A 25,101-nucleotide genomic window follows, 5' to 3' on the forward strand; every position below is an offset into this window, starting at 1 on the left:
AAACAGCTCCCCCACACCCCCAAAAAAGAAAAACAGCTCTCACTTCTGCAGAAAAGGCTGCGAATGACACATAGAACTTGATGAAGTTGCTGGGGTTGATTCCAAAACAGCTGCTATGAAGGTTAATGGAGTGTAACCAGCAGCATCCAAGATCCTTATTTTTGAATGATATATGAATATAAGAAGACTTATTGTAAAGAATACAGCATCATTAAAGGAGTAAACCTCTGATTTAAACAAGAGGTGGACAGAATTTGTTTCGGACAAATATGTAAAGTCCATCCATGATCATCTATCTTAAACCTTTCAGCAAGCTAGCCGGAATAGAAGTCCATACATTATAACTAATAAATTCCATATCCAAGATTTCCATGACGCTAAGCCCAACACTTGACAGTCAATAAACTATTAAAAGTTTCATGCTGATAGAGAGGTATTCATAACCTGAAGAATTCCTGTCAAATGATAAATGATAAATGTTCAAGGTGATTTTCATCTAAAACAAAGTAAAAATTAAAAAAAAAATTTAAAGGAAAGTATGTGTATTTCACCATGATTGGGCTCACCTTTAGCAGAAAATTTGTATAGCAAGATCAAATGACAAATACAATTTTTTGACAAATACAATTTGTATAGCAAATCAAATTTACATAGGAATTTATTACTACTATATCTAATTGAACCCTTAACCTTCATATCCATTTATACTTGATAAAATGTCAAAATATTCAGAAAACAGTTTCAAAGAAGTTATCAAAAAACTGAAATGAATAAATTTAACAAATAGCTATAAAAAATGCTGCCATATATAAGAAAATGTGAACACAAAAATGTATTCCAATGAGAAATAACCAAATATTTAGAAATGAAAAATGGAGTTTCTAAGCAATAAGTGGTTTTTTTTAATTACCAGGTACTACAAGGGAGTCAGTCCTAGAGTATAGCATTTTCTAAGGGGAAAAATTCTTATTTCTACAAAGGAAATAATACTTGGACGTTATTTCTAATTCTAGATCCAAAAGCTCTCAATGCAGAATAGCCTTTGGCTTCCAATATTGTTTACTGTTTCAATGAAGATTTCTAGAGAATTTTATATTTTTTCTTCATGAGATGCTAATAAGTTAAAGTTTAGAAATGGTTTCTCACCACCATAAAATCAATTCTGAATCACAGCAACATTGGTAGGGCAGAGTAGAACAGCCTCGGTAGGTGTCCAAGACAGTAACTTTTATGGGAGTAGAAAGCCTCACTGTTCTTCAGCGTAATAGCTAATGGTTTCAAACGGTTGGCCTTGCAGTTTGCTGTCAAATACATAGTCACTGCAACACCAGGGCCCCTGGGAATCATGTGGGTGATGTCAAAGATTATTTTCAGAGCAATTAAAAGTTTTGGGTGGCAGCCCAAACCCTTCCCCAACAGTGCCATCAGGACTCCTTCCGCACAGCAGTAAGGCACAGCCAACAAGTTGATTCCAACTCAGAGCAACCTTACAGAGTGATGATCCGAAGGTACAAATCTTTACCAGACCACATTAGCTTCATCTTTCTCCTAAGGCTGGTGGTTTGAACCATCAAGCTGCCAGTTGGCAGTCTGATGCCTAACCCAGAGGAAAGCTAGGACATGTGAGTAAGGAACCACTTCTGGTTAAAATTCATGCCTCACAAATTCTAGATCTCTCAATCAAGAACTATATACTCAATACTCAAACAACACTGTACGTTTTGTACAGTCAGCGCACAACACTGTACACACAATCAACACTGCAATTCATTTGCTGGTTAAGAGGTTAGTAGTAGGGGGCAAAGAGAGAAACCAAATAAAAATTGAAAAGATCAACCATGATTTCAGTAGAACTCAATGAAGTCAGGAAGTGATCTCGACTTGGCAGTGTGTTTATTCCAAAAAAGTGTCTTACCTTGCCTGGGGAATACCCAAAACCCATTGCCATTTAGTTGATTCTAACTCACAGTGACCCGACATCAGGTTTCCAAGATTATAACTATTCATAGAACAGATAGCCTCATCTTTCTCCCGATGAGAGCTGGTACATTTGAACCACTAAACATGAGGTTAACAGCTCAAAGGCTAACCCACAGCACCACCAGGAATGTACTATATTGTACAATTTCCTAGTCACTCTGGGCTTATCTAAAGTAATTTCTATTGATTCAGATTTGTTTGAATAATAACACAGCAAAACTACTTGTTAAATTAGTTGAATATATCCAACAGGTTACAATCGAGAGGGGGTTGATAGATATTTTGATTCCTAACCTTAAACCTAAATTTTATTTTGAAAGGTTTTCTGAACATTTTTCTAAAAAAACAAATTTTATATCTCCAATCCTAAACTCTAGACTTTCATATCTAATTGCTCACATTTCATTTCCACTTGGATATCTAATAATATCTGAATCTTAGCATAGTTCTGCTATTTGTCCTGATAATCTAACAACGCCTGTTCTTGCTTCAGTTCTACCTATACTCACTGCCACTGGGCTGATTCCAACGCATAGTGATCTGACAGGACAGAGCAGAACTGCCCCTTTTAGTTTCTGAAATTGTTAACTCTACGCAGGAGTAGAAAGCCTCATCTTTCTGTCAAAATAGCCCCGTGTTTCTGGACGTTGACCACAGTTTTTAGCAGCTTCACTCAGGATCTACTATGGCCCCTGGACTGGCTATCCATCATAGAACCATTCACACCAACACAAGCCACCTCTATTACTGTCCTCCCATCCACTTCAGCTCAAATCAATCCATCAGCAACTTCTGTTGGCTTTATCTTAAAAACTATATTCAGAAACTGACAAGTTCTCCTCCTTCCCCTCTGTATACCTAAGAGCAATGTTGCCCAAAGTAGACAATCTCACCCCAGGGGATGATGGAAGAATTGGGGGATGGGGATTGGGGTAAAGTTTGTGTAGTGCAAAAACAGATACCTACACTACAGGACTAAGGTTTTTCTAATTGCCAGGGAGGACACTAAGTACTATTTTTCTGAAGAGGGGTGGTAAGCCAATTAAGTGTGGAAACACGCCCTAGAGGCACTTTCTGGAATAATACAAAAATCCTTGTCCCACTGAAAAGTTAGTTTCAACAAGCAGCCACACTAAGAGTGAGTTTGTTGCAATAGAAATCTGGTATTGCTCTTCAGTTCAACGGTCTCAATGATTTATCCTCTTACTGATGGCATTTATGGTGTCTACATCCATTTTTGAACTCTCTCCTCTCTCAAGAGAAATATTAAACTAGAGGGGAATCTTCAAGGTAACTGCTTGAAAGCAAAGGTGGGAAGGATTAGACGTGGATGAGTAAACAAAAGAAAAACTGAGGCTACTTGGGGGCTGCCATTTAAGGCTCAGGTCAGGGTTTGGAAGCACAGGGGGGAAATCTCCGTTCTGTAAATACATCTGGGGAAGTGAGAAGGGTGCTGCTAATAAAAGCAAATGAGAAAAAAGCACTTACATTATATACTCGAGTATAAACTGACCCGAATATCAGTCGAGGCACCTAATTTTACCACAAAAACTGCACTAAAAATGTGTTGAAAAACTCAGCTTATACACAAGTATATACGGTATATGGAAGAAAAAATAAACTTTTTCAATATAACAGACACATAGGGGTTCATGCTAGAGTGTTCTATCAACACAAACCAACAAGCTGCTAATCTAGTAAAAGTAAGGGCTAGAAATAACCATTTATCCCCTTGTCTTATATGGGAATGAGACACTTAAAAGGGGGACATATAAAACTGTTACAAATAAAATGAAAACCAAGTTATAAATACTATTTTATAATTCAGAAAAGAGCTACTTCTTAAAAATGTGTAAATGGATCTTTGTTTAAAATGTCTTTAAGTCTCTAAGTATCTCTAGCTAGTAGGTAAAAGGACTCTGATTCCATTTTCTCTATAGAAGAGGAAAACTCTGGTTCTTTGGGGGACTAGTGTTTCCTAACACACTACCAATTTTCAATGTACTCCTCTCTTCAGTTAGCAAACCCTTCCAGAGACCTACAGTCACTAAGCTCTTTGCCTCTTTAATAGTAATCCCATCAATGTACAAATTCACAAACTCAGTACCATCTAGTTGATTCTGAATCCTATAGGACAGAGTAAAACTGTCCGCTCGGGTTTCCAAGTATGTAAATATTTTTAAAATATCATTTCATAGGGGGCTGGCTCATACAACTCTTATCACAATCCATATATACATCCATTGTGTCCAGCACATTTGTACATTTGCTGCCATCATTTTCAAAACATTTGCTTTCTACTTGAGCATAGTATCAGCACCTCATCCTTTTCCCTTCCCTCCCTGCTTTCCCCTCCCTCATGATAATTTATAAATTATTATTATTTTGTCATATCTTACACTGTCCAACGTCTCCCTTCACCCACTTTTCTGTTGTCCATCCCCCAGGGAGGAGGTTATATGTAGAACCTTGTAATCGGTTCCTCCGTTCTACCCAGCCTTCCCTCCACCCTCCAGGTATCGCCACTCTCAGCACTGGTCCTGAAGGGATCATCCGTCCTGGATTCCCTGTGCTTCCAGGTCCTATCTATACCAGTGTACCCAAGTATGTAAATCTTTATAGACACAGAAAGCCTCATCTTTCTCCCATGAAACAGCTCGTAGGTTCCAACTGCTCAACTCATTGTTAGCGCCCAACCCATAACCCACTACACCAGCAGGGTCCTTTTATCAATTTATAAGCATCCCTTTTTTCCTCAGTCTGATCCTCATCAATACCACTATGCAATTTACCAAATCTCCTTCACTAATACATCTTTTTAAAAAGTCTACTTGTATTACTGACACTTCCTCAACCTCTACTCCTCAAAACACAGTCATCATATTAAGGCCCTGAGTCATCATCTCCTAGCCTGCTGAAAATGCATACCATGATCCACTTGGCTTACTCAACCTCCAAAAGCATACGACTTTGTCAGGTGGTTGTGTATTGCGGAAACAATGATCCAGAAAAAAACAAAAGGCTATGGCTATAAAGAAGAGTGAACAAGGTCAAATAACCGGAATCAAGAGACCAGGGAGACTACGAAGGAAAGAAATGGACTAAAATCCTGTAATGTTCCAAGAGTGGAGGGGATTTAGGAAAGACAATAAACAGTACAAAGCTGTTCACAACTCATGCATGCAAGTACATTGCAGTATGTCTTTGAATGACTGATTGCAATGTAACAACAGCATCAAAGCTAAGATACATAAATGATCTGTGATAACTGTCCATTTGTTTTGGAGGGAAGCTACTTTTCAAGTACGGGATTTTAATTGTGAAAACAGAAGCTACACTACATTATTTTGGGTAAAGTTTTATCCAAGAATTAGTAATGCACCTGAATTCTAAAAACTGAAATATATCTGAAACAGATACAGTCTCCCAGGTTTTACATTAAACATGACACGTAAGGTTTTAAAATAAATAACTAGGCTCTTACCATCAGGGAGATTCGGACTCATCAAGACCCTGTAGGACAGAGCAGAACTGTCCTGTGAGGTTTCCAAGGTTGTAAAGCTCTATGGAAGTAAACTGCCACATCCGTCTCCCACTGAGTGGCTGGTGGGTTCAGATCACTAACCTTTCAGTTAACACCTGAGCACTTAGCAACTGTGCCACCAGAACTCCTGATACAATACTTACCGCTTTGCATTTGTGCTTACCCTAACTGGCCCTTCTTCAGACAAAAGGGCATATTTGGCAAGATCTCATGGTTGTCATATTTAATTGTAGTATTATTGTTAACACTAAAATGAATTAATATTATTCAGATGTCAGAAGGGTATAGAACTTTTGTCATTAATTTTACCACACTAGCAACCAACTCTGAAACAGTTTATATAAAGTAATGAAACACACCTGGTTTCTTCCTCTGCGTTTTCCATAATTCCTTCTTACTAGGGCTTTATAGTTTTCATTTTTCTTGGTTAAGTAGTAATACAAAACACAATCAGAAACACTCTATAAGGGGGAAAAAAGTATGTTTGAGGATGTAATGAGATAAAATTTTAAATTTTTTTAAATTAAAAGATCATTTTATTGGGGGCTCTTACAACTCTTATAACGATCCAAGCATCAATTGTATCAAACATATGTGTACATACGTTGCCATCATCATTTTCAAAACATTTTTGAAAACATTTTATTAGGGACTTATACAACTCTTATCACAATCCGTACATTCTTTGCCCTCATCATTTTCAAAGCATTTGCTCTCCACTTAAGCCCTTTGCATCAAGTCCTTTTTTTCCCCTCCCTCCTTGCTCCCCACTCCCTCATGCGCCCTCGATAATTTATAAATTATTATTTTGTCCTATCTTGCCCTGTCTGGCGTCTCCCTTCACTCCTTTTTCTGTTGTCTGTCCCCCAGGGAGGAGGTCACATGCAGATCCTTGTAATCGGTTCCCTCTTTCCAACCCTCTCCCTCTACCCTCCCAGTATCGCCACTCACACTCCTGTTCCTGAAGGTATCATCCACCATGGATTCCCTCTTTCCAGCTCCTATCTGCACCAGTGTACATCCTCTGCTCTATCCAGACTTGCAAGGTAGAATTCGGTTCATGGTAGTTGGGGGGGAAGGAAGCACTTAGGAACTGTAGGAAAGCTGTATTCTTCATCGGTGCTACATTGCACCCTGACTACTCATCTCCTCCCCTAGACCCCTCTGCGAGCAGATCTCCAGCGGCCGACAAATGGGCTGTGGGTCTCCACTCTGCACTTCCCCCTTCATTCGCCTTGATAAGATTTTTTTTTTCTGATGATGCCTTATACCTGATCCCTTTGACACCTCGTGATCGCACAGGCTGGTGTGCTTCTTCCATGTGGGCTTTGTTGCTTCTGAGTCAAAACATTTTCTTTCTGCTTGAGTCCTGGGTATCAGCTCCTCTTTTTTCCCTCCCTCTCCCACCCTCATGAGTTCTGTTTTCTATGCTTAGGATTTCTATTCTACTTAATTTTAAATACCATATGTCAATGTAGAGAGAATTTTTTCTGTATCTAGAGAGTTCTTTGCAAAAGTCTTGTTTGTGCTACTGAACAAACGTTTAATTTGTATTACTGAATACAACTTACAAAGTAGCAACCATCTCAAACTTATAAATATTCTCAAAGCAAGTAATTTCTCACCTTCCTTTCCAAGTAGGATGCAATTAGTCCAAAGTTTTTTGGGTGCTGAATAAACCTGAGGGTAAACACATATATATTATTAAATACTACTATAAAAAGAAATGTAAAAAAGCTGTTTATGAATAAAAATATTATTAAGATTAATTCTTGTACACTTAAGGAACTGCAAAATCACTGGGTATCTCTAAAGGACATTGACTCCTGGGACCCACCAGGTACTGAGGTAGTCAGCCTGTCATAGATATAGAGTACAGAAGTTCATGCTGAATTGAAGTGAAGAGGGAAGGTGAATTATTGCTCATAGAGTACAGAGTTCTAGTTTACAATGACAATGTTTAAGGATATGGTGGTAGAGTCAATTATTTTAATTACTATCAATAAGCTGTTCAACTACATGAAGTAGTAGGTTTAAGGGCATGATTTCTTGGGACATGCCAATTAATTAGTCTAATAATGTGCTTGGTGCTTCTGTCCTGCCTCCTAGTTCTTATGTACTGCTTGGAGTCTTAAAAATGCCATAAATGTGTATCCAAGGCATAACAAATGGTCTCTATTCACCTGAAACAAGAGGCAAAATAGCAAGAAGAACTAGATGTGTGGTCAATTTCCTCCAGGAACAACTGCTTCCTCTATCATTAGACTGGAAGAATGAGGTGGTGCATGGCTACCATTACTGAACACTGTGATCAAAGAATAATCCTGATCAGAGGGGTGGGGGAGGAGGAACCCAGAACATTTCAAATGCTCATGGATTTCATACTGTGTGTAGTCACTGAGGCTGGATGAACACCTGGAACTACTACTCTGAGAGATCAGCTTCAAACCTTAAACCAGTAAGTGTTCACCATACTAAACAATAGTTTAGATTTTATATGTTACCTGGATTCCCTCCTATCAATATGAGATCACATTAAAATTATATTCCCTATTTTCTACAGTAGCCATTTAAGTGCCAAAATAGGACCAAACTTTTGTGGAAATAGTTAAAAGTTTAAGTAAATGCCATTTTTTTTCCTAACACAAGTAATACTCTATTAGAAAAAAAAATTAATATAAATTACTTGTCTTTAAAGATCTCCTTCTCGTGGTCAGTCCAAACATTCATAAACTGCCTATCTTTATAGACCTTCATTGGGTCTTCCATAAGTCCATTCATGTTGATAAACTTGACTCGTCTTTGCTCTGCATCAAACATCATGGGTGGGATAACAGAGAGCTGTCGCATTTGTTTCTCATTATTCTGAAACAAAGGAAATGCTATTTAATTTACTTAGAACAAAATTTAAGCCAGGAATTTAAATAGGGCATTAAACCACTTCAAAAAAAAAAGCACATCGTTTAATGATGATATTATATCACAGCATCTAACACCATCAATTATATAACTAAAAAGTATTCACTGAATAAATTATAGAGCTAGATTGTGGATAAACCTTTTTGTTCAAATCCACTACTCCAATTTTAGAATCCTTGAATCCCCATTAACTATTGTTTTAGGGTTTTCCCCCTAGCTTAGTCCTCTGACCATAGTCACTTTCATTCCTCCTCTTCTTCACTCCCACATTCAATCCATTGCTTGGTCCTGTCCTCTCTACAGTTCTACCATAGTAGCTGTGGCTCACGGTGTCATTTTTATTCTAACAACTTCTTTCCCTGCATCTTGATGCTAATACCATTATGGTGAAATGTCAGTATGATTGAGTCACTGCCTTATTTTAAAACTTTCAGTGATTTTGAAACTGACTGTAGTAGTAATTGTACAATACTATTTGATGTGACTGAACTATGAATGATATCTTCATTAGCTCTCAATAAAATAGTTTTGAGAAAAAAATGCAAACTTTTCCATGGTTTGGAATTGCCCAAATTCCAGTAGCTAGTGTTTTCTCAGTTACATACAAACCAATCCTTACCTCCTTAAGTTAAAATGCCTGAAATTCATGATTTTGATTGAAACAAAGTAACTGTCTTACCTCCTGCTCAGAGAGCCCATCAATAATTTCAGAGATCTCGTGCTCGCTCCTGGCAACGGTGGCTGAGAGGCCGGCTCCCCTCTGCCCCACTCTAAGCATGAAGGAGAAATCACAAATACATTTCATGCCTTTTAAAAGGAGACATATTACAAAACACTAAACAATAGATTACTTTTCTGGATAGGATTTTTTTTTTTGGAGGGGGGGAGACTAACCAAAGAAAGTCTAAAATTCTACTGAGTGACATTTTATGTAATAATTTTGAATGAAATTGATTTCAATACTCAAATTAAAATTTATAGGTTACATGTTCCATTTACATATGGTAAATTTATGTATGAAAAACTTTGGAAAACGACTTAGCAATTCGCTTTCAGTTTCAAATATTAGTCTTTGTCTGCCTTCCAAAGAATAGGAAAGCAAAATTATAAAAATATATTAGATATTTTAAGGGGGGAGGGGGAGAAATACAATCATTACATCTCACAAAAACTCAATTGAGATTAAAGATGTTTACATGACTAATAAATGAAGAAAACACTAGGTTTAAAAACCTTTGTAAAAAACCTGTCCCCTAAAAGGAAAAATAAATCAGAAATTACTTATCTGTGTCAAAAAGTTTCTTATCGATGATCAGTTTATTATTTGTTATGTTGATAATAAATGGAAATTTTAAGATCTTTAGATCTTGTCTTATGATTATAATTTCAAAAAAGGATGGATGTTTTCAAGAATTGATGAATGATTTCAAAAAACATTCATTCAGACTACGATTCAATACCATAGAAATTAAGATGATTCACTAAAATATAGCATTCTAAAGTCTGATAATCAAGTTTTATAGTCAAAATAAAATTTCTTTAAGAGCTTTTCTTAATGATCAGATCCTGGTGGCTCTATTTACTGCAAGAACAAAAGTGTGATTTAAAGAAAAACATGGCTACTTACCGTTGAAATCTCTCTTGCTGTTCTCTTTGTTTTCGAATTTCTGGAAACTGCTTTTCATAGTACTCCCTTGTTTTGCTTTCTTTAGCTTTCCTCCGAGGATTATTTTCTATTCTGTCCACTTTTTTCTCCCAAGCTTCCATGAGCTGATCATAACGCTGGCAGATTTTTTGTTCCTATTAAATACCCGTAGCAAATTTATAATAATTAAAATAAACTAAACTCTTTTATTCTGACAAACCTAAAACTTTTACGATAAATGCTACTTCTTAAAGCTAAGTCAGAAGTACATTTAGTCGATGACTCAGTTACAAATGCAAGGATGTCCTTGAGCTGAGAGAGAAAGAGAAAGGGAATCGTTTTCTTACATATCAACAATATATGTAACATTTTGGCAGGCTTTTGTGTTTTTAATATTAGAGACTAAATTATTCAACTAACTTATCAGTTACTACTAGTACTAGTAGTTGATCAATTTATTTTCCTGATAACAATATGTCTCAGTTGCAAGTTAAAAAAAATGGGCAACTAGAAATGAAAGATATAAATAGTTCATAATCCCAACTGCTCAAAGACAAGCACTGATGACATTCTGCTGCTATCCTTCCTCCCTGTCAGAGAGAAGACTAACACGGTGTTAACTTTTCCTCTATAGCTGAAGGTTTCGACTGCTTGCTAGTTGTTTTGTTTTTTACTATTAAGTATGTTATATAATAAAACTTTCTAAAAATACAAAAAGGGCAGAAACTGAATATACTTTATAATTAAAGGAAATCTAGTGACATATATGAAATCAGGAATCAACGACAAATGTGATTTCATTTTTATAAAGAGAAACAGTCTTTATTACGGGTCTAAAACCCACATGCATGTCTGACATCGCAGAGAGAAAAATGTGAGAGGACGCAACAAAGAGATAACAGTGAACATCTCAGAAAAACAGCATCAGAAAGAAGACGACTGGCTTTTTCTCCATGCACTTTGGTATTGTTGAGCTAGTTATAAAAGTATTTATGACTAATTTTAGAAGAGCTTTTAAAGGAAACAATATTAATGCTTTAAAACGTTTCTTCCTTTTGTGCTCCAAAGTCCTTTCCACTATAGTCTTCCACACTCCCTACTAATTAATACTCTTTTAAACTATTCTTAAACAAAAACAAAGCAAACAAAAACACGTCATTGTTGTCAAGATGATTCTAAATCACAGTGACACTACAGGGCAGAAGAGGACTGCTTCCGTAAGATTTCTACAAAGTGACAATGACTTCGTGGATATAGCACTCCTCCAAGCTAACCAAAAGCTCTGTCTGTGATTTGAACTCACCAGGTGCTCTGCAGGAAACAGATGTGGGACTCTACTTCTATAAAGGTTATACACTTAGAAACCCTACAGGCAGTCGTACTCTGTCCTAATATTTTGGAATGAAATTTTGTATGGAAGAAGCCTGGCACCTCCTTCTCCCATAGAGCAGCTGGTGGCTTAAAGCTGTCAATTTTTGGTTTGGAGTCAAGCACTTAATCATTGTGCCACTAGGGTACCTTTGTCTTTGTGTACTTCACCTTCTCTCCATTTCGACTATTTCTTTCGTACAAGCCAACACCATCCCTCACCTAGATTAAAAGAATAAACCCCATAATTCTTAATGCCTCCCATTAGTTCTTACTGTTGTGAACAAATGGCAAATATTTAAAATACAAACCTGAGCCAACAGACAAAAATCCTTTTTCAGTTTAAAAGCTTAAAAGGTGGCCTCAAGACCTAAACGAATCCCCTAGGTGACCTCCAGGGCTGCACAGACTTGCATGGCTCCTGTACAGTCTCACTTCTCCTCACACTCCAGCCCCAGCTACTTTTCAAGTTGCCATGCCTGGCTCAGACCTTCACGTAAGGGCTTCTCACTGCTCGTTCAACTTTCCACAGAGTACTCGTTTCACTCCTGTGAAACTTCTCAATCTGTCTTCTTTGCATAGGTGCCCAACTTAGATGCTCTCACAGTTATTTGTATGTACTTTCCCACAACATTGTCACCATGCTATCACAGCTTGCTGACCTATCAGTCCCAAGTTAAACCTTAAATTCACTAACAATTAGAACCACATTGCTATTTTGCTCACCTCTGTAAAATGATACATAGACAGAATGAAACGGCTATATCAATACTTATTTAACAAAGAAGTAATCACGTACACTTTAATAGAGAGAAGGACAAAACCACTTTTCTGCAGGATGAAAAGTTTGCTTTCTTATGTCTGCAACATCAGATCACAAACTTCACAATTACAACAGTTACAACATCACTGGATAGAAAACATAACCTAATTTCTTACGTGACCATTGTATTATTTTTGGCAAGTAAGTTCAATCCTAGTAATTTAATACGAAATCTGAAGGACTGGTAAGTTAGAAAATTAGAAACTTTACACCAAATATTAGTAATAGACTCTTGGGCTTTGTGTTTAACCTACAGGACTGGTCATTATATTTAATATAAGGTACAAAGTCCATTTTTGAGGCAAATCTACAAAACATCATTAACCTATAAAATCAAATGTATTAACTTATTACTGCAAAGTTAGTTAGAACACATTTTGAGTAAGAAAACTGGTATTGTGTTTGCTATAACTTCATTTCTACAGATTATAATTATAAAACTTTTGGACTGTAAAGTCTTATGTAAAACTACCTGAATTTGAAAAGGCTGACCCTTATCTGACATGGTTGCTACAAAGAAAGAATAGCAAGATCATAACTTACCCACCAGTGTTTAGGGATTAAGAGATGAAATATACATCTGTTTAGCTTTTAACTACTCACCATTTTCTTTTTATTTAGGCTAATGGAAATGTTACACACAGATGACCAGTGTGGTTAATTTGATAATGATATTAAGTGTGAATTATGATGGTAAAGTGTTGCTGCAATTAGATTTACATTTAAGTCACATCTAGGTTACTTTTTAAAAAAATCAGCATTTTTCCCTCTTGAGTAGAATCAAGAACCATTCTTATTAATAATGGAAAGCGGATACCGAAGTGATCATGAATGGGAAAGTTGCAAAAATTTCAGTTAACAAGGATAGGACCTCACCCTTTGTTTTCTTGCATGATTTCTTCTTTTAAAAAATAAAATGAGTTTTTTCCTCATCACCTGGTTTCTAGAAGAGAAAAATATGGTTGCATGACATTAAGAAAAAGCACAATTTAATCATGCATTGCTTTTTTTTTTCCAGAGTCACTGAGAAACAAGCAAAGATCACTAAAAAATTATATTATCAAGATTAGGTCTAATTTTTCACCCTGTAAAATAAGACTTTTGTGATAATTAGAACTGACTAAAAGCCCTCTACTACTAAAGTTTTTATACAAATAGTTCATTTCCAATTATTACATCCAATTACGAGACAAATATTATTTACAAACTATAATTACACAGTTACTGACTCTTCTTAAGAACTCCAGTGACACAAACATCTTTGTTGTATACTCCTGAAGAAGGGTAGGCTGAGCAGGAAAAGCTTTAACATTACCTCCCTCCCTCAGGTCAAGTGCAGACCTCCTCCTTTTATGAGGAGAATGTGTCCCACCATATTTAAAGAGAAGGGGCTTCTGCTTTAAACAGAAGATCTTCTTCAGTCATAAACATGATACAATCCACTCTAAGAAGCAAGGCAACTAAGGAGGCAACGTGTCAAGACAGGCAGATTTCTCGTACAGCTTATGTTTCATTTTAAAAATCGGAAATAAGATGACCTTCAAAACACAATGACATGCAGGTTCAAATATAGATATTTATACCCCGCCTATTTCCAGAAAATATTTCAAGCTGATTATTCAACTATAAATACAAAGCGAAGACAAGTAGAAATAATTTTTGAATTATCTGCCACAATGGGCTAACAGTGACACTGGCTCCATTCAAATATGCATGGACTAACAGGAGCTGGCTATTTAAGAAAAGTAGCCAAGAGATGAAAAGAATTATCAATAGATACATTTGCTACTTCATACAAAGCAAATGATGTTGGTGAAAGAGCAGTTACTGAATCATACAGATGCATGTAGCTGAGGAAATGATATTGCAAAGGGTGACACTTAATGGGATCATTGTTATATTTTCCATTTCCTCTCACTGTAATTACGTGCTATTCAAACAAGTAACAATCAATAAATACAATTTTTAACATTTCCCAGGAATTTAAATGAGGAAGTTATTCATAGTGCACTGAGCATTGTAGTAAGCAAGGTAGATAACATGAACTAAATCAAAGAGCTGTTCTCCAGCTTATTTTGAAGAAAAAGGACATAATACAAACATAACTGAAGCACAGTTAAAAGAAAAGAGAAATCATGTAGCCCAGAAGAGCTTATCTGCAATTCTCTTTTGCAAATGCTAAGAGAGCAAAACACTTCCAAAATAAGGCAAATGTTGCCCAACCTACTTCTAAGGGTTGCCAAGACCATTAAAGTAGCATCGCGCAGAAAAATTCATTAAGCATACGACTTCATTACAAACCACTAAAGGAAAGTTAAAACTATTCAAATTTCAGTGTCTTTCATGCATACTACCATGCAAATTTTATTTGCCACCAGTTCTGCAAAGTAGTCAACTACTGCACACACTTTCAATAAGAAGTTTTTAAAGGAAATATATATAATGTGCTCATTAGTAACTGTATTAATGTTTTGATATACTTAACAAAACATATAAAGTAGAAATATAACATTTTTTGTCACAAACTAAGAGTAAATCACCTAAAATTCTCTAAAAGTATAATTAAAAAACAACAACAAAAAAACCTATCTAGCTTCCTTTCTTACTTCAAATCAAATCAAGAAATTAGGTTTTCTTTTCATTTATTTCCTTATTCCATAATCTGCATCCATAAAGGCCTGGTACCAGGCTGAGCAAGGCTGAGCACTGCTTTCGGGAGCCGCCTCCTCACCCGTGTGAGGTGACTGAGCACCTCCAAGGCAGCAGGACAGCAAATGGCAAAGGGTCTACAAATACCGTCGTTAGCAAGAGGCATAGAAGGGAGTTCCCTAGAATAGGGCTGTGAGTAATGATAAAATGATCCGTGGCACTTCTACTTTGCAATGGCAGATGTGGCTTGGTGGGGGACGGTGTCATCACTAGTCTTAAATGAAAAAGCTTCATTATCTTACTTCATCATGCGCCTTGCAGGTACTCCACTGAAAAAAAGACAAAACAGGAGGCAAAAAATTCAAGCCTCAAGGTAAGCCATTTCAATGTTAAGTATTCACCTTTTTTACTAGCAGATGATAAAACCAGCTAGTGTTATGCAATAATTTATTTCATTTTTTGGCCTCGGAATCTCAAAGCTCCCAACCCCCAAGAAGCCAGAGGAAGATAACATATAGTAAAACGACAGCAAATTACATAAATCTAAAACACCTACACTATATTATAATAAGTCAGTGGTAACATAAAAATGATCTCTTTATAGAATATATGGTCTTGAACTGAAGAACTCCAAGGTGATAAATACTTACGTCTTGATGTTCTCATGGTACACCTTGGTATCTGATGGCTGGTTATACAGTGGCTATAAAATAAACAAAATATTTATATTTAAAATGTTGTTATAACATAAAGAAACAATGAATTTTTTCTATTTTAATGTAAGTCTAGCTGGAGGGCTATTAAACCTACACAATATCTATCTTTCCCCCAAACCTCCAAGACATCTGGATTTCCTCGATTCACCCTATTCCTATTCCTCTCATAATTACACCATTCCTGTAAGAATGCAAGCCACTGTATCTCACAATAGTATTTATAGATAAATTTTTAAGTTCAAAAGAGAAGAAAGATAATACCCTATAATCATCCTAATTATACCTCTACCTAAAGTAGTTAAGAAGTTTCATAAGCAAAGCATACTCAGTTTGATGCTTCTGCAAAAGGTAACCATGTTCATGTAGCATTATTTTAAATTGTGTAACAAATTTATTTCCCAAGTACATCCTTCTCAGCCCAAAATGAATGGATCACATTCCAATCTATCACAAGAAAAAGCAAACAAACTTAAAAATAAATAAATAAAAACACTGGAAATGAAGAGTAAACTTTCTTACTTACCAGTTCAACTTTTGGGCCAAGACCTTCAAAAATTTTATGAGCTTCTTCTGCTTTTTTCTAGAGATAAAGATAGTGTTGCATTGTATAATTAAAAACTGCATTACCTACGTGCAAAAGCAGCACCTATTTAATGCTTATCTTTATTTATAAATATACTTCTCTTATATGATAGACTGAAATACTATCTATTTTCGTATCTTTCCTTACCAAATAAGTGTCTACCATTTGGATAGAAGATAATGAAAGAATAGTACGTTCTTAAGAGCAAGCATAGTAAGAATCTGGGGAGAATGTGGTATTTGGGAGAGGTAGTAGAGATCTGAAATCTCCAAACAGTCTAAATAATTTAACTCACAATTTCTTTAATGAAAAGTAAATAATTTAAAATATCACAAGTAGCCCATTCTCAAATGCCATTTGCAAAATAAAATCATATAGACCAGGGGCAAACTCAATTAAAACACGGGCCATCTGGTGCAACAGGCAAGAGTCACGTGGGCCACATCACATTTACAAATTTTGTTAAATTTATATTTTGAAGTGAGGATTCAGGAATATGGATAGGTTAATTAAAACACTATATAATTTCTTTTATTTAGACATTTATTTTATTTAATGTATTTATAACACTAAAATTATTCGTTTATACCCAAAACTTGTCAGTGCTTTCCTCCTACTAGTTTTCATTTAACTCTTATGTTGTGACCGGAAAATATAACAAAGTAACTAATAAAAAACACATAATGTTGGACAGCTGACAAACATGAAGTACAATCGTAATGACTTTCCTCTAAAAAATGTTAACTAGAGCTGCCGCCAGGTATGATTCATAACAGCACATCCCAGAGTGCTCCTTTTAACCTTTTCACTATTGGGATCTGTACACATGAGAGTGGCAGACATATCCCTTCCAAACGCCGCCGGAACAAAGTCAGCGTGTTTATACACGTCCACAGACCCCCAGGAAGGCCCTGGGCCACGTGTATGCTCGTCTTCGGTAGTTAAAGGGTTAACAAGGGAATTGTGTGTATGGTACTTCGATCTCCCCTAAGCGCTATTTTCTTCATTACAATTTTTTCTATTTTCATTTTATTTCAGAACGTCGCGGGCCATAAAAAATTATCTCTGGGGCCACATGTGGCCTGCGTGCCGCCAATTTGACACCCCTGATCTAGACCAAAGTGCTATTTATTGGAAATCTTTTAATGGCCAAATGAAATATAATACAACACATACTAAAGGTGTATTCACATTAGATTACATAACTAGTGAATGTGTCGGTCTTTCTCAAATCTCTTGCTTTCAGCATACTCCCAATAGTAACAATAGCTCACTGCTTGCAACAAGGACGCCCACCTCAATTGTTTGTCGCTTGGGAACCTCTCCAGGAGTTCTGATGTGACAGACTTCCCCTACCCTCGAATGGGAATGGGTATTAATTAGTATGTCCCAAGGGTTAAGAAAGAGATACATATAAGTAAACATCTCCTTCTGATCCATTTCATCAATTATAATCAGTCAGACATTCATTTTGCATCCATTATATAAAAGAGAACCATGTAAATTAGTGCAGGAGACACAAAATACCTTAATACTACATACCAAGAAACTTTAAACATTAAGAATAAAAATTCAACCACTGCAAATATAAAAACAAGTGTATTTACTTAATAAATCCTATTTATATTCACAGATGCAAGGCAGTGTTTATAAACCTTGCTACTATTATCATTTTAGGTGAGGTGCCACTTTGTCATAAGGGGCTACAGTGGGCACCGCAGGCTATTTAACAGTATTCTTGCCAGCAGACTGCCATTAGATGCCAGTACACTGCCTCCCTATTCCCCAGTTATTAAAGTAACGATTAATCTTAAGAAGCCAAAATATAATGATTACAAAATTCATATTTATTACTTTCCAGTACATTATCATAACAGATAAAATTTGGAAATATCTAGATATTCTCTCTCCGGTTCATGAACCAAAAACCATCCCTACATTCACCAATTTTTAAGTGTTTTAAGTCATTCCAAACACAGGGTTGCTATGACCTGGGGCCAACAACAGATTAGAGTCTATGCCAAGAACAGTGGGTTAAACAGAATAGAAACCAAATAATATCGAGGGAGTAAGATGAGATTCAAGCCAATATTTGCTAGCATCCTAAAGAGAAAAGCACCCCTCCCCCCGAGTTGATTCTGAAACGTGGTACTTAGAATTGCAGGTTCTAACATTTAAGCTTTGTAAAGTTTTATTCAATGTGTCTTCATGTTGACTTAATTACAAAGAACAGATTAACCTACTAAGTTTTATAAAGGGAAAAATTTTAAAGTTTCATATTTTTATAATATAACCTTTACTCTAAGTCTATAGATAGAAGTAATCCCTCCAACATTTGCTGAAAATATCATATGTTAGCTACCAGCTAGAATAAAAAATAATAAAATAATCCTTCCTGGTAGAGGAGGATGAGACGTCATAGAGAAAATGATGCTTGAGCTGGAGCTTGAAGGACGAGAATGCTAAACCCACAAGAATGAGACTGGCACACCTGAAAACACAGGCAGGAGGTAAGGTACTTTAAAAACTTCAATTGGAACATTCAAAGTCTGATTTTGCAAGACATGAGAGCGAAATGAAAAAAAAACCAAACCAATAACAACGGTATGAGGCAAGGGCCAGATAGATACATATGTAAAAATTGGATGTACAATGTTTGGAAGTTAGGACTTTCGTAGGAAGTCATCAAAATCTTCATTTGGAAAATCACATTGGGGACTCAGATATAAAAACAGTTTAAAGAGAAAAACACTGAGACAAGAGCCTCAGTGACGGCAGAGAGCGAAAGAGAAACTGATCCAACCAACATTTAGGAGGTAGGACTAAAGCTTTTGCTAATTACCTTAAAGACTGGAGTACAGAGAAAGAACTCAATAATTCCTAGGTTATAGGCATAGGTAAGTATGCTCTCTACTACCAACCTCTTATTTCTTCTAGTGTCTTATCACCTGCAACTCATCCAGTCAAAATACAAACAAGGTATTTGTTTGTCTTTGTCCCGCGTAGGTTTTATTACTCACTGCCACAACACAGATGGGGAGATGAGGATGAGGATTCAAACGTACACCCTCCCTTCCCACCCTCCTCTCCGCACAGGCCCTCTTCCTTTGTGAAGAGAGGGGATGATGGATGGATATGAGAGAGAAAGAGAGACAGACAAAGAGAGACAGAGAGAGACCAAATAAGGTATTTATGAAAACTTATTGCTACACTGTACATAAAGCATTTTGAAATTAAAGCATTTACAAATATTTATGGAATTCAATTTAGAGGGCTATGAAAACCTTAGTCTGAATTTAAAATCTGATGTAAATCAGTATTTCATTAAGGAAGCCAACTTTAAAATTAATAGTCACTTTTGTACAATTTTAATCTTCCTATTACCCTTCTAAATAAAAAAAGATGCCCTGTATATGTGTCTCTTATACCACATTCTGCTTAATTCCCTCAGAGTCTAGCCTGAAGTAAGAAACGGAGATCATTATCCCACCCTGTAGTGCCCAACATAGAAGGGAAGTCTTTTAAAAGGGCTAAAGAAGCAATGAAGGCCTTGAAAAGGCAGCCTGATCTGGCAGAAAAAGCACTGAGAATTAGCAGTGAGAAAGCCTATGTTCTAACCTCATCTGTGCGAATTCTTAACATCTTAGGAACTTTTTATACAGTTCTATGACTATACAAATACAACAATAGCAATGATAGTAATGTGTAGAAAAGATTTCTAATTATTGTAAAAATTATAAACAATATTCACTGTAAGAAGGTCAGATTTCAAATTTGCTATTTATTGCTTTGGGGGGTTTGGGTTTGTTTGTTTGTTTGTTTTGCGGAGGTGGGGTGGGTGGGCGGAGTTCCCAACACACTGAATGATAAAATGAGAACAAAAGGTCTGAAAGGAGTTTTCCATTTTGTTGACAAGTATCAAGAAACATTCCCTACACTAATTAATGAAAAAATGCATAAATGAAAATTAAACACAAATTATGAATTTTCAATCAAATACAGTTCCATAGTTTTCTGTCCTTACATCTTAATGATGCATCTACAAAATACCGGAATTGTGTAGTAGGCCATAAGACAGAGGCTCGTTAAGTAACTGAATACATTAATAAATATCATTGAATTAAATATAGGTGAAAATCAATGCAAAAGAAAAGAGTCGGTATTTTATTTTGAAACACTCTTTGAAAAGCAACTACTCTGTTACCAACTCTACTCTTCACTAACCCCCACTGGGATTGAACTTAATGTCAACTGTTTTCACCGTTCAGTAAATTAGACTAATTATAAACTAACCCAAAAAATAGGGTTAATTATCCATAATTTTACCTGACCTTGGCACTTACCACTGAAGTATTAGAGGACAGATTAAAACTATTGCTACAAAGTCATAGAAACCTTTATTTAACGAAACTATCCATATGGGAAGCTATTGTTTGACAAACACCTTAAGTGTTTCCATTGGTCTAATTCTTCTCTGAAGAAGTCTCCTACTAGCTTTACATGTTAAAACAGCAGTTTCCTATCCTCCAGGGACTCAATCAAGGGCCTCTTTTGGGGGATGAAGGGTGTTAGGAACAAAAGAAAGTGTGAAGGAACAAGAAGAAAGCTGTCAGATGGGAAGGGATAGTTTCCCATGAAAAGTTTTATAGGACAGACTTTTATCCTTTGGAAGAAAGCTGCATTGTCATGTCAGGGGGAAAAATTCTTCAGTACCATCTTATCAACATTTTTTTCCACCAATGCACTTTTCCAGTTTTCTTAAAATGCCTTCATAAAACACAAAAATGATTGTCCTGTGCCCATCGAGAAAATCTATCAAGATCAGTTCGAGGGAATCCAAAAGCACTTGCCATAACCTTATGAAGTGGTCTCTGTGTTTTGAATTACTTAGCCCAGCAGACCCCTTGAAAGTCATTGTTTTGACTGGAATTTTTTGTGTGTTTGGAGGCATGCTTAACAAGACTAAGACAAGTGCATTACTGAGAAAACGTATCTGCAGCCATCCAATACCATGTCTAAACACAATTGTTTGGAACAAGTCTGTGTATGTACAAATTGAAATCCTATCAGCAATACTTTTTGACTTATCTTGGTATATCTGATGATTATCTATATTAACACACATAAATATAGGTATAGCTTTAAATCCCAGATCACTTTTCAAAATATTTATTATTCACAGTTGCCTTTCCTAAAGCCAACATCCTTTATTATCTGGACTACCATAAAGTTTATAGATAATAAGATACACAGATTCTGATAAATCTGTTCACTACTACAAAATAATAGGTTGGGAGGAAAGAAAGCAATTTTTGCCTTGTGGTCACCTTTAGCTAACAAACCTAATCTCTCCCATAGAACTTAAAGCATATTTATATTTTATTGGTTGTGGATATATGAAAACCAGTAATAGAGCCTAATAGAAGTTTAAATTACAAGACTGAGAGTCTTATAAAGCAATGAGATCACTGTGAAAATGATCAGTAGTGTATAAAAGTTATTTTGAAAAATTCATGTAGAATTGTGAAAACTTTTGTAACTATCATTTCCTATACCTTTCATTTTTATTATAAGGTTTCAAGTGATACTTATATTAAAACAGCAACATAGAAATAAATTATAAAAGAGCTATTGATAGAGCCTTACTGTTTGATGTCTCAAATTATCTCTAAAAATAAGTCACATAATCTAAACAAACACTTGAGGTAACTAGGAAGACAAATTCTACAGGTTTAATGTTAGGCAGCTGTTGGAAATTTTCTTTAGATTGAAGTATAATTTATTTCCTTTTCAATTAATAGTTCATAAACCAAGGTCTGTTTTTTTAAAAAATACCAAAGTATTAAAAGAATTAAGGCCAGACTTTCTTAAATATTAAGGGCATGAAACCAGAAAGTTTTCCGTTTTTATTTTCTTTAAAAGAAGATTTTGTTTTAATGAACCTAAAGATACAAAGTCGGCCGAAACAGAAATGGCCTCAGACTGTTATTACTAAAGGTTCAAATGACCAAAAAGCAAAAAACCAAACACACTGCCATTGTGTCAATTCTGAGTCACAGTGACCTTATGGGGCAGGGTAGAACTTCCCCTGTGATTTTCCGAGTCTGTAACTCTTAGCTGGCTGGTGATTTTGAACTGATGGCCTTATGGTTAGCAGCCCAATGCAAAACCACTACTCCACCGGGACTCTGTGGTTCAAACCATAGTACCTCTGAAATCCCAGCTTTCAATTCTGAAGATAGTAAAGTTTATTTCCATACTCAGTTACCTATCTCAACTTATTACCAGTACTTGGTGTTGAATGACCCTTATACACTAAAAAACTAGAGAACGGCTATTTTATATTATGTACTACCTAATCTTAGCAGTTATTGATATAACAGAAGTGACTTAACTGATAATAGTATACTCTCATAACCAATAAAAAGATCTAATGATTTACAACATAACTGTTGACTTTCTTTATATCTGTAAGGAAAAAACACTAGGCTTCAGACAACCAAATTCATGAATATTAAAACAAAAATTCAGATTTTTATACAACTAATTTATAATCAAACTATTTATGACCAAAAAAGTCACAAGAAAATGGCATGAGCTTACCCGATTCTCATCATAAATAATTTGAACAATACTGCGGTGTTTCTGCTCCACTGGAGGAGGGGACACAGGCTTTTCGGGCTCTGGAGGTTTAGCTGCTTCTTCCTCAAGCTGTTGCTAAGAGACCAAGAGGGAAAGAGTCAGGTCAGGCTTGCACTGCGGGTCACCTCCACAAATAATTAATCGCCAGAAATAAGTCACTGAGAAATGTCTTACTGTTTCCATAGCCTGACCACTTAATAATCTACTACAATATAATGAACCAGGGGTTCTAAGAAAACCAATATGGCTTCTTTTTGCTAATAACTAAACAACGCAAATTTATGAGTGTTTTTGTGTACCACTGATTAAATTCAACTCAAAGCAACACTGTACGACAGAGTAGAACAGCCCCAGAAACCTCCTGGCTTTTATCTATAGAAGCAGATCAGGTCTTTACACCAAAGGAGCTGTTGGGTGAGTCTAAGCCAACCTTTCAAACAGTAGTGGTGCACTGAACTATTGTGCCACCAGGGCTCCTGAGTGCTTCCCCGGGTATGCACACAGAGGAGCTTCTAAAAGCTCGTGTAAAATGGAATAGAAGATAATGTAAACTTCCCACTTTGGAAGGCCTTCATATGATGTACAGTAAAACACCCTTTCTATACTCCAATTTATGTTCTAATTCTGTTAAACTAAAAATGCAAGGAATTAAACAGATGGTGTTACTTCATAGATAGATTTGTATCAAAATAACTTGTTATATTACAGCATAGAAATATGGTAGACAATGGTTGCAGGCTAATGCTTAAATCAGCACAGTGCCCTATCTTCTTAATTATTTGTAACACCCCTCTTCCATCCAAGAGGTACTAGCAATACTACATAAAGATGGATTGCTGGTGGACAGAATTATAAAGCAAGGCGGCTAGCTATATTAGTGAATCCAGGTTTAAGCCAGAGGGTGATAGGATCTAAGGACCTTTTTTAGTTCCTTAAGCTTAATCTTGAATGAGTTTCTAAAATGCTCATATATACAATGAAAATCATAATACTGCCTTTTCATGCGTTAATATTGTGACAGGCAAATATTACAACTATAAATTTTCAGTAATGCTCACTTATTGCTACTTTAAAGAAGGCAAGGATTTTGTTTGCTTTGCTGGCTGCTTTTTTCAGTAGCAAACCCAATACCTGCTGTTGTTAAGGGCCATTGGGTCAGTTCCAACTCACGGATGCCTATTACAACAGAGAAAACACTGTTCAGTGCTGCACCATCTTCACAACTATGCCCTCTTTGTTTATGGCTGTTGCTACTATGTCAATCCATCCTGCTAGTGTCGTTTTGTTGTTGTTGTTGTTGTTCTTGCTTTACATCAAGCACGATGTTCTTATACTAGAGGTGCTCCCTCATAATAACTGTCCAAGGTATGAGAGATGAAGTCTTGCCATCCTCACACTTCCAAGCAGCACACTGGTTGTACATTTTCTAAAGCGGTCATTCTTCTGTCAGCACATGATATATTCAACATTCTTTACCAAAATCATAACTCAAATGCATCAATTCTTCAGCTGCAGATGACTTAGGTCAGGTGCACCTTAGTCCTCAAAGTGGCATCTTTGCATTTTAAAACTTCATAGAGGTCTTGTGCAGCAGATCTGTCCAGTGTAATATACATTGTTAGATTCCTTAATTGCTGCTTCCATGGCCATTGATTGTGGACGTAAGTGTAATGAAACATTTGACTATTTCAGTTTTCCCCCCACTTATCACACTGATGCTTATTGGGCCAGTTGTGAGGAATTTTAGTTATATGTTGACTGTTGTATTCTTTGATCTTCGTCAGTTAAATGTGTCAAGTTCTCTTATAATAAGCAAGGTGTATTATCTGCATATCGTGCAAATTATTAATGAAATCGTTCTCCAATCCTGATGCTACGTAGTTCTTCAGACTGTCCAGCTTCTGAGATTATTTGCTCAGCATATAGACTGAGTATGGTAAAGGATATAACCCTGACACACATATTTCCTGATTTGAAATCACAGTCACCCCTTGTTTTGGTCAAATAAATGGCTCTTGGTCAAGGCGCTACATGACCACAGTTAAGAGTTCTGGACTTCCTATTCTTTGCCTATTCTTAATTTGTTATGATTCACATAGTCAAAAGCCTTTGCAGAGTCAAGTCAGTGTCTAACAACTAGTACATGCTATTTTATCCACATGTATAAAAACAGCGTAAGTTCACTATCAGTCAACTGTCAAGATGCTTACTGCCTTAGATAATAAGGGTAAC

General features: G+C 36.1%; 1 protein-coding gene across 17 annotated transcripts in view; it reads right to left on the reverse strand.

The window, feature by feature from the left end:
• NCOR1 (nuclear receptor corepressor 1) overlaps window positions 1–25,101 on the reverse strand; it is a 184,940-nt gene that overhangs the window by 91,380 nt on the left and 68,459 nt on the right. For 10 of the 17 annotated variants that reach the window (XM_075561014.1, XM_075561024.1, XM_075561017.1 and 7 more), the window contains 10 exons: window positions 22,831–22,944; window positions 16,168–16,224; window positions 15,579–15,631; window positions 15,231–15,257; window positions 13,156–13,222; window positions 10,071–10,243; window positions 9,123–9,213; window positions 8,211–8,389; window positions 7,150–7,204; window positions 5,884–5,985 (listed from right to left, as the gene is read on the reverse strand). In XM_075561014.1, the coding sequence (XP_075417129.1) occupies window positions 5,884–5,985; window positions 7,150–7,204; window positions 8,211–8,389; window positions 9,123–9,213; window positions 10,071–10,243; window positions 13,156–13,222; window positions 15,231–15,257; window positions 15,579–15,631; window positions 16,168–16,224; window positions 22,831–22,944 (918 nt within the window). The remainder of the gene's footprint in view (window positions 1–5,883; window positions 5,986–7,149; window positions 7,205–8,210; window positions 8,390–9,122; window positions 9,214–10,070; window positions 10,244–13,155; window positions 13,223–15,230; window positions 15,258–15,578; window positions 15,632–16,167; window positions 16,225–22,830; window positions 22,945–25,101) is intronic. The other 7 variants (XM_075561029.1, XM_075561027.1, XM_075561026.1 and 4 more) reach the window with 1 other exon arrangement.

The sequence above is a fragment of the Tenrec ecaudatus genome, chromosome 10 (assembly GCF_050624435.1).
Source record: "Tenrec ecaudatus isolate mTenEca1 chromosome 10, mTenEca1.hap1, whole genome shotgun sequence".
Taxonomy (NCBI): Eukaryota; Metazoa; Chordata; class Mammalia; order Afrosoricida; family Tenrecidae; genus Tenrec; species Tenrec ecaudatus.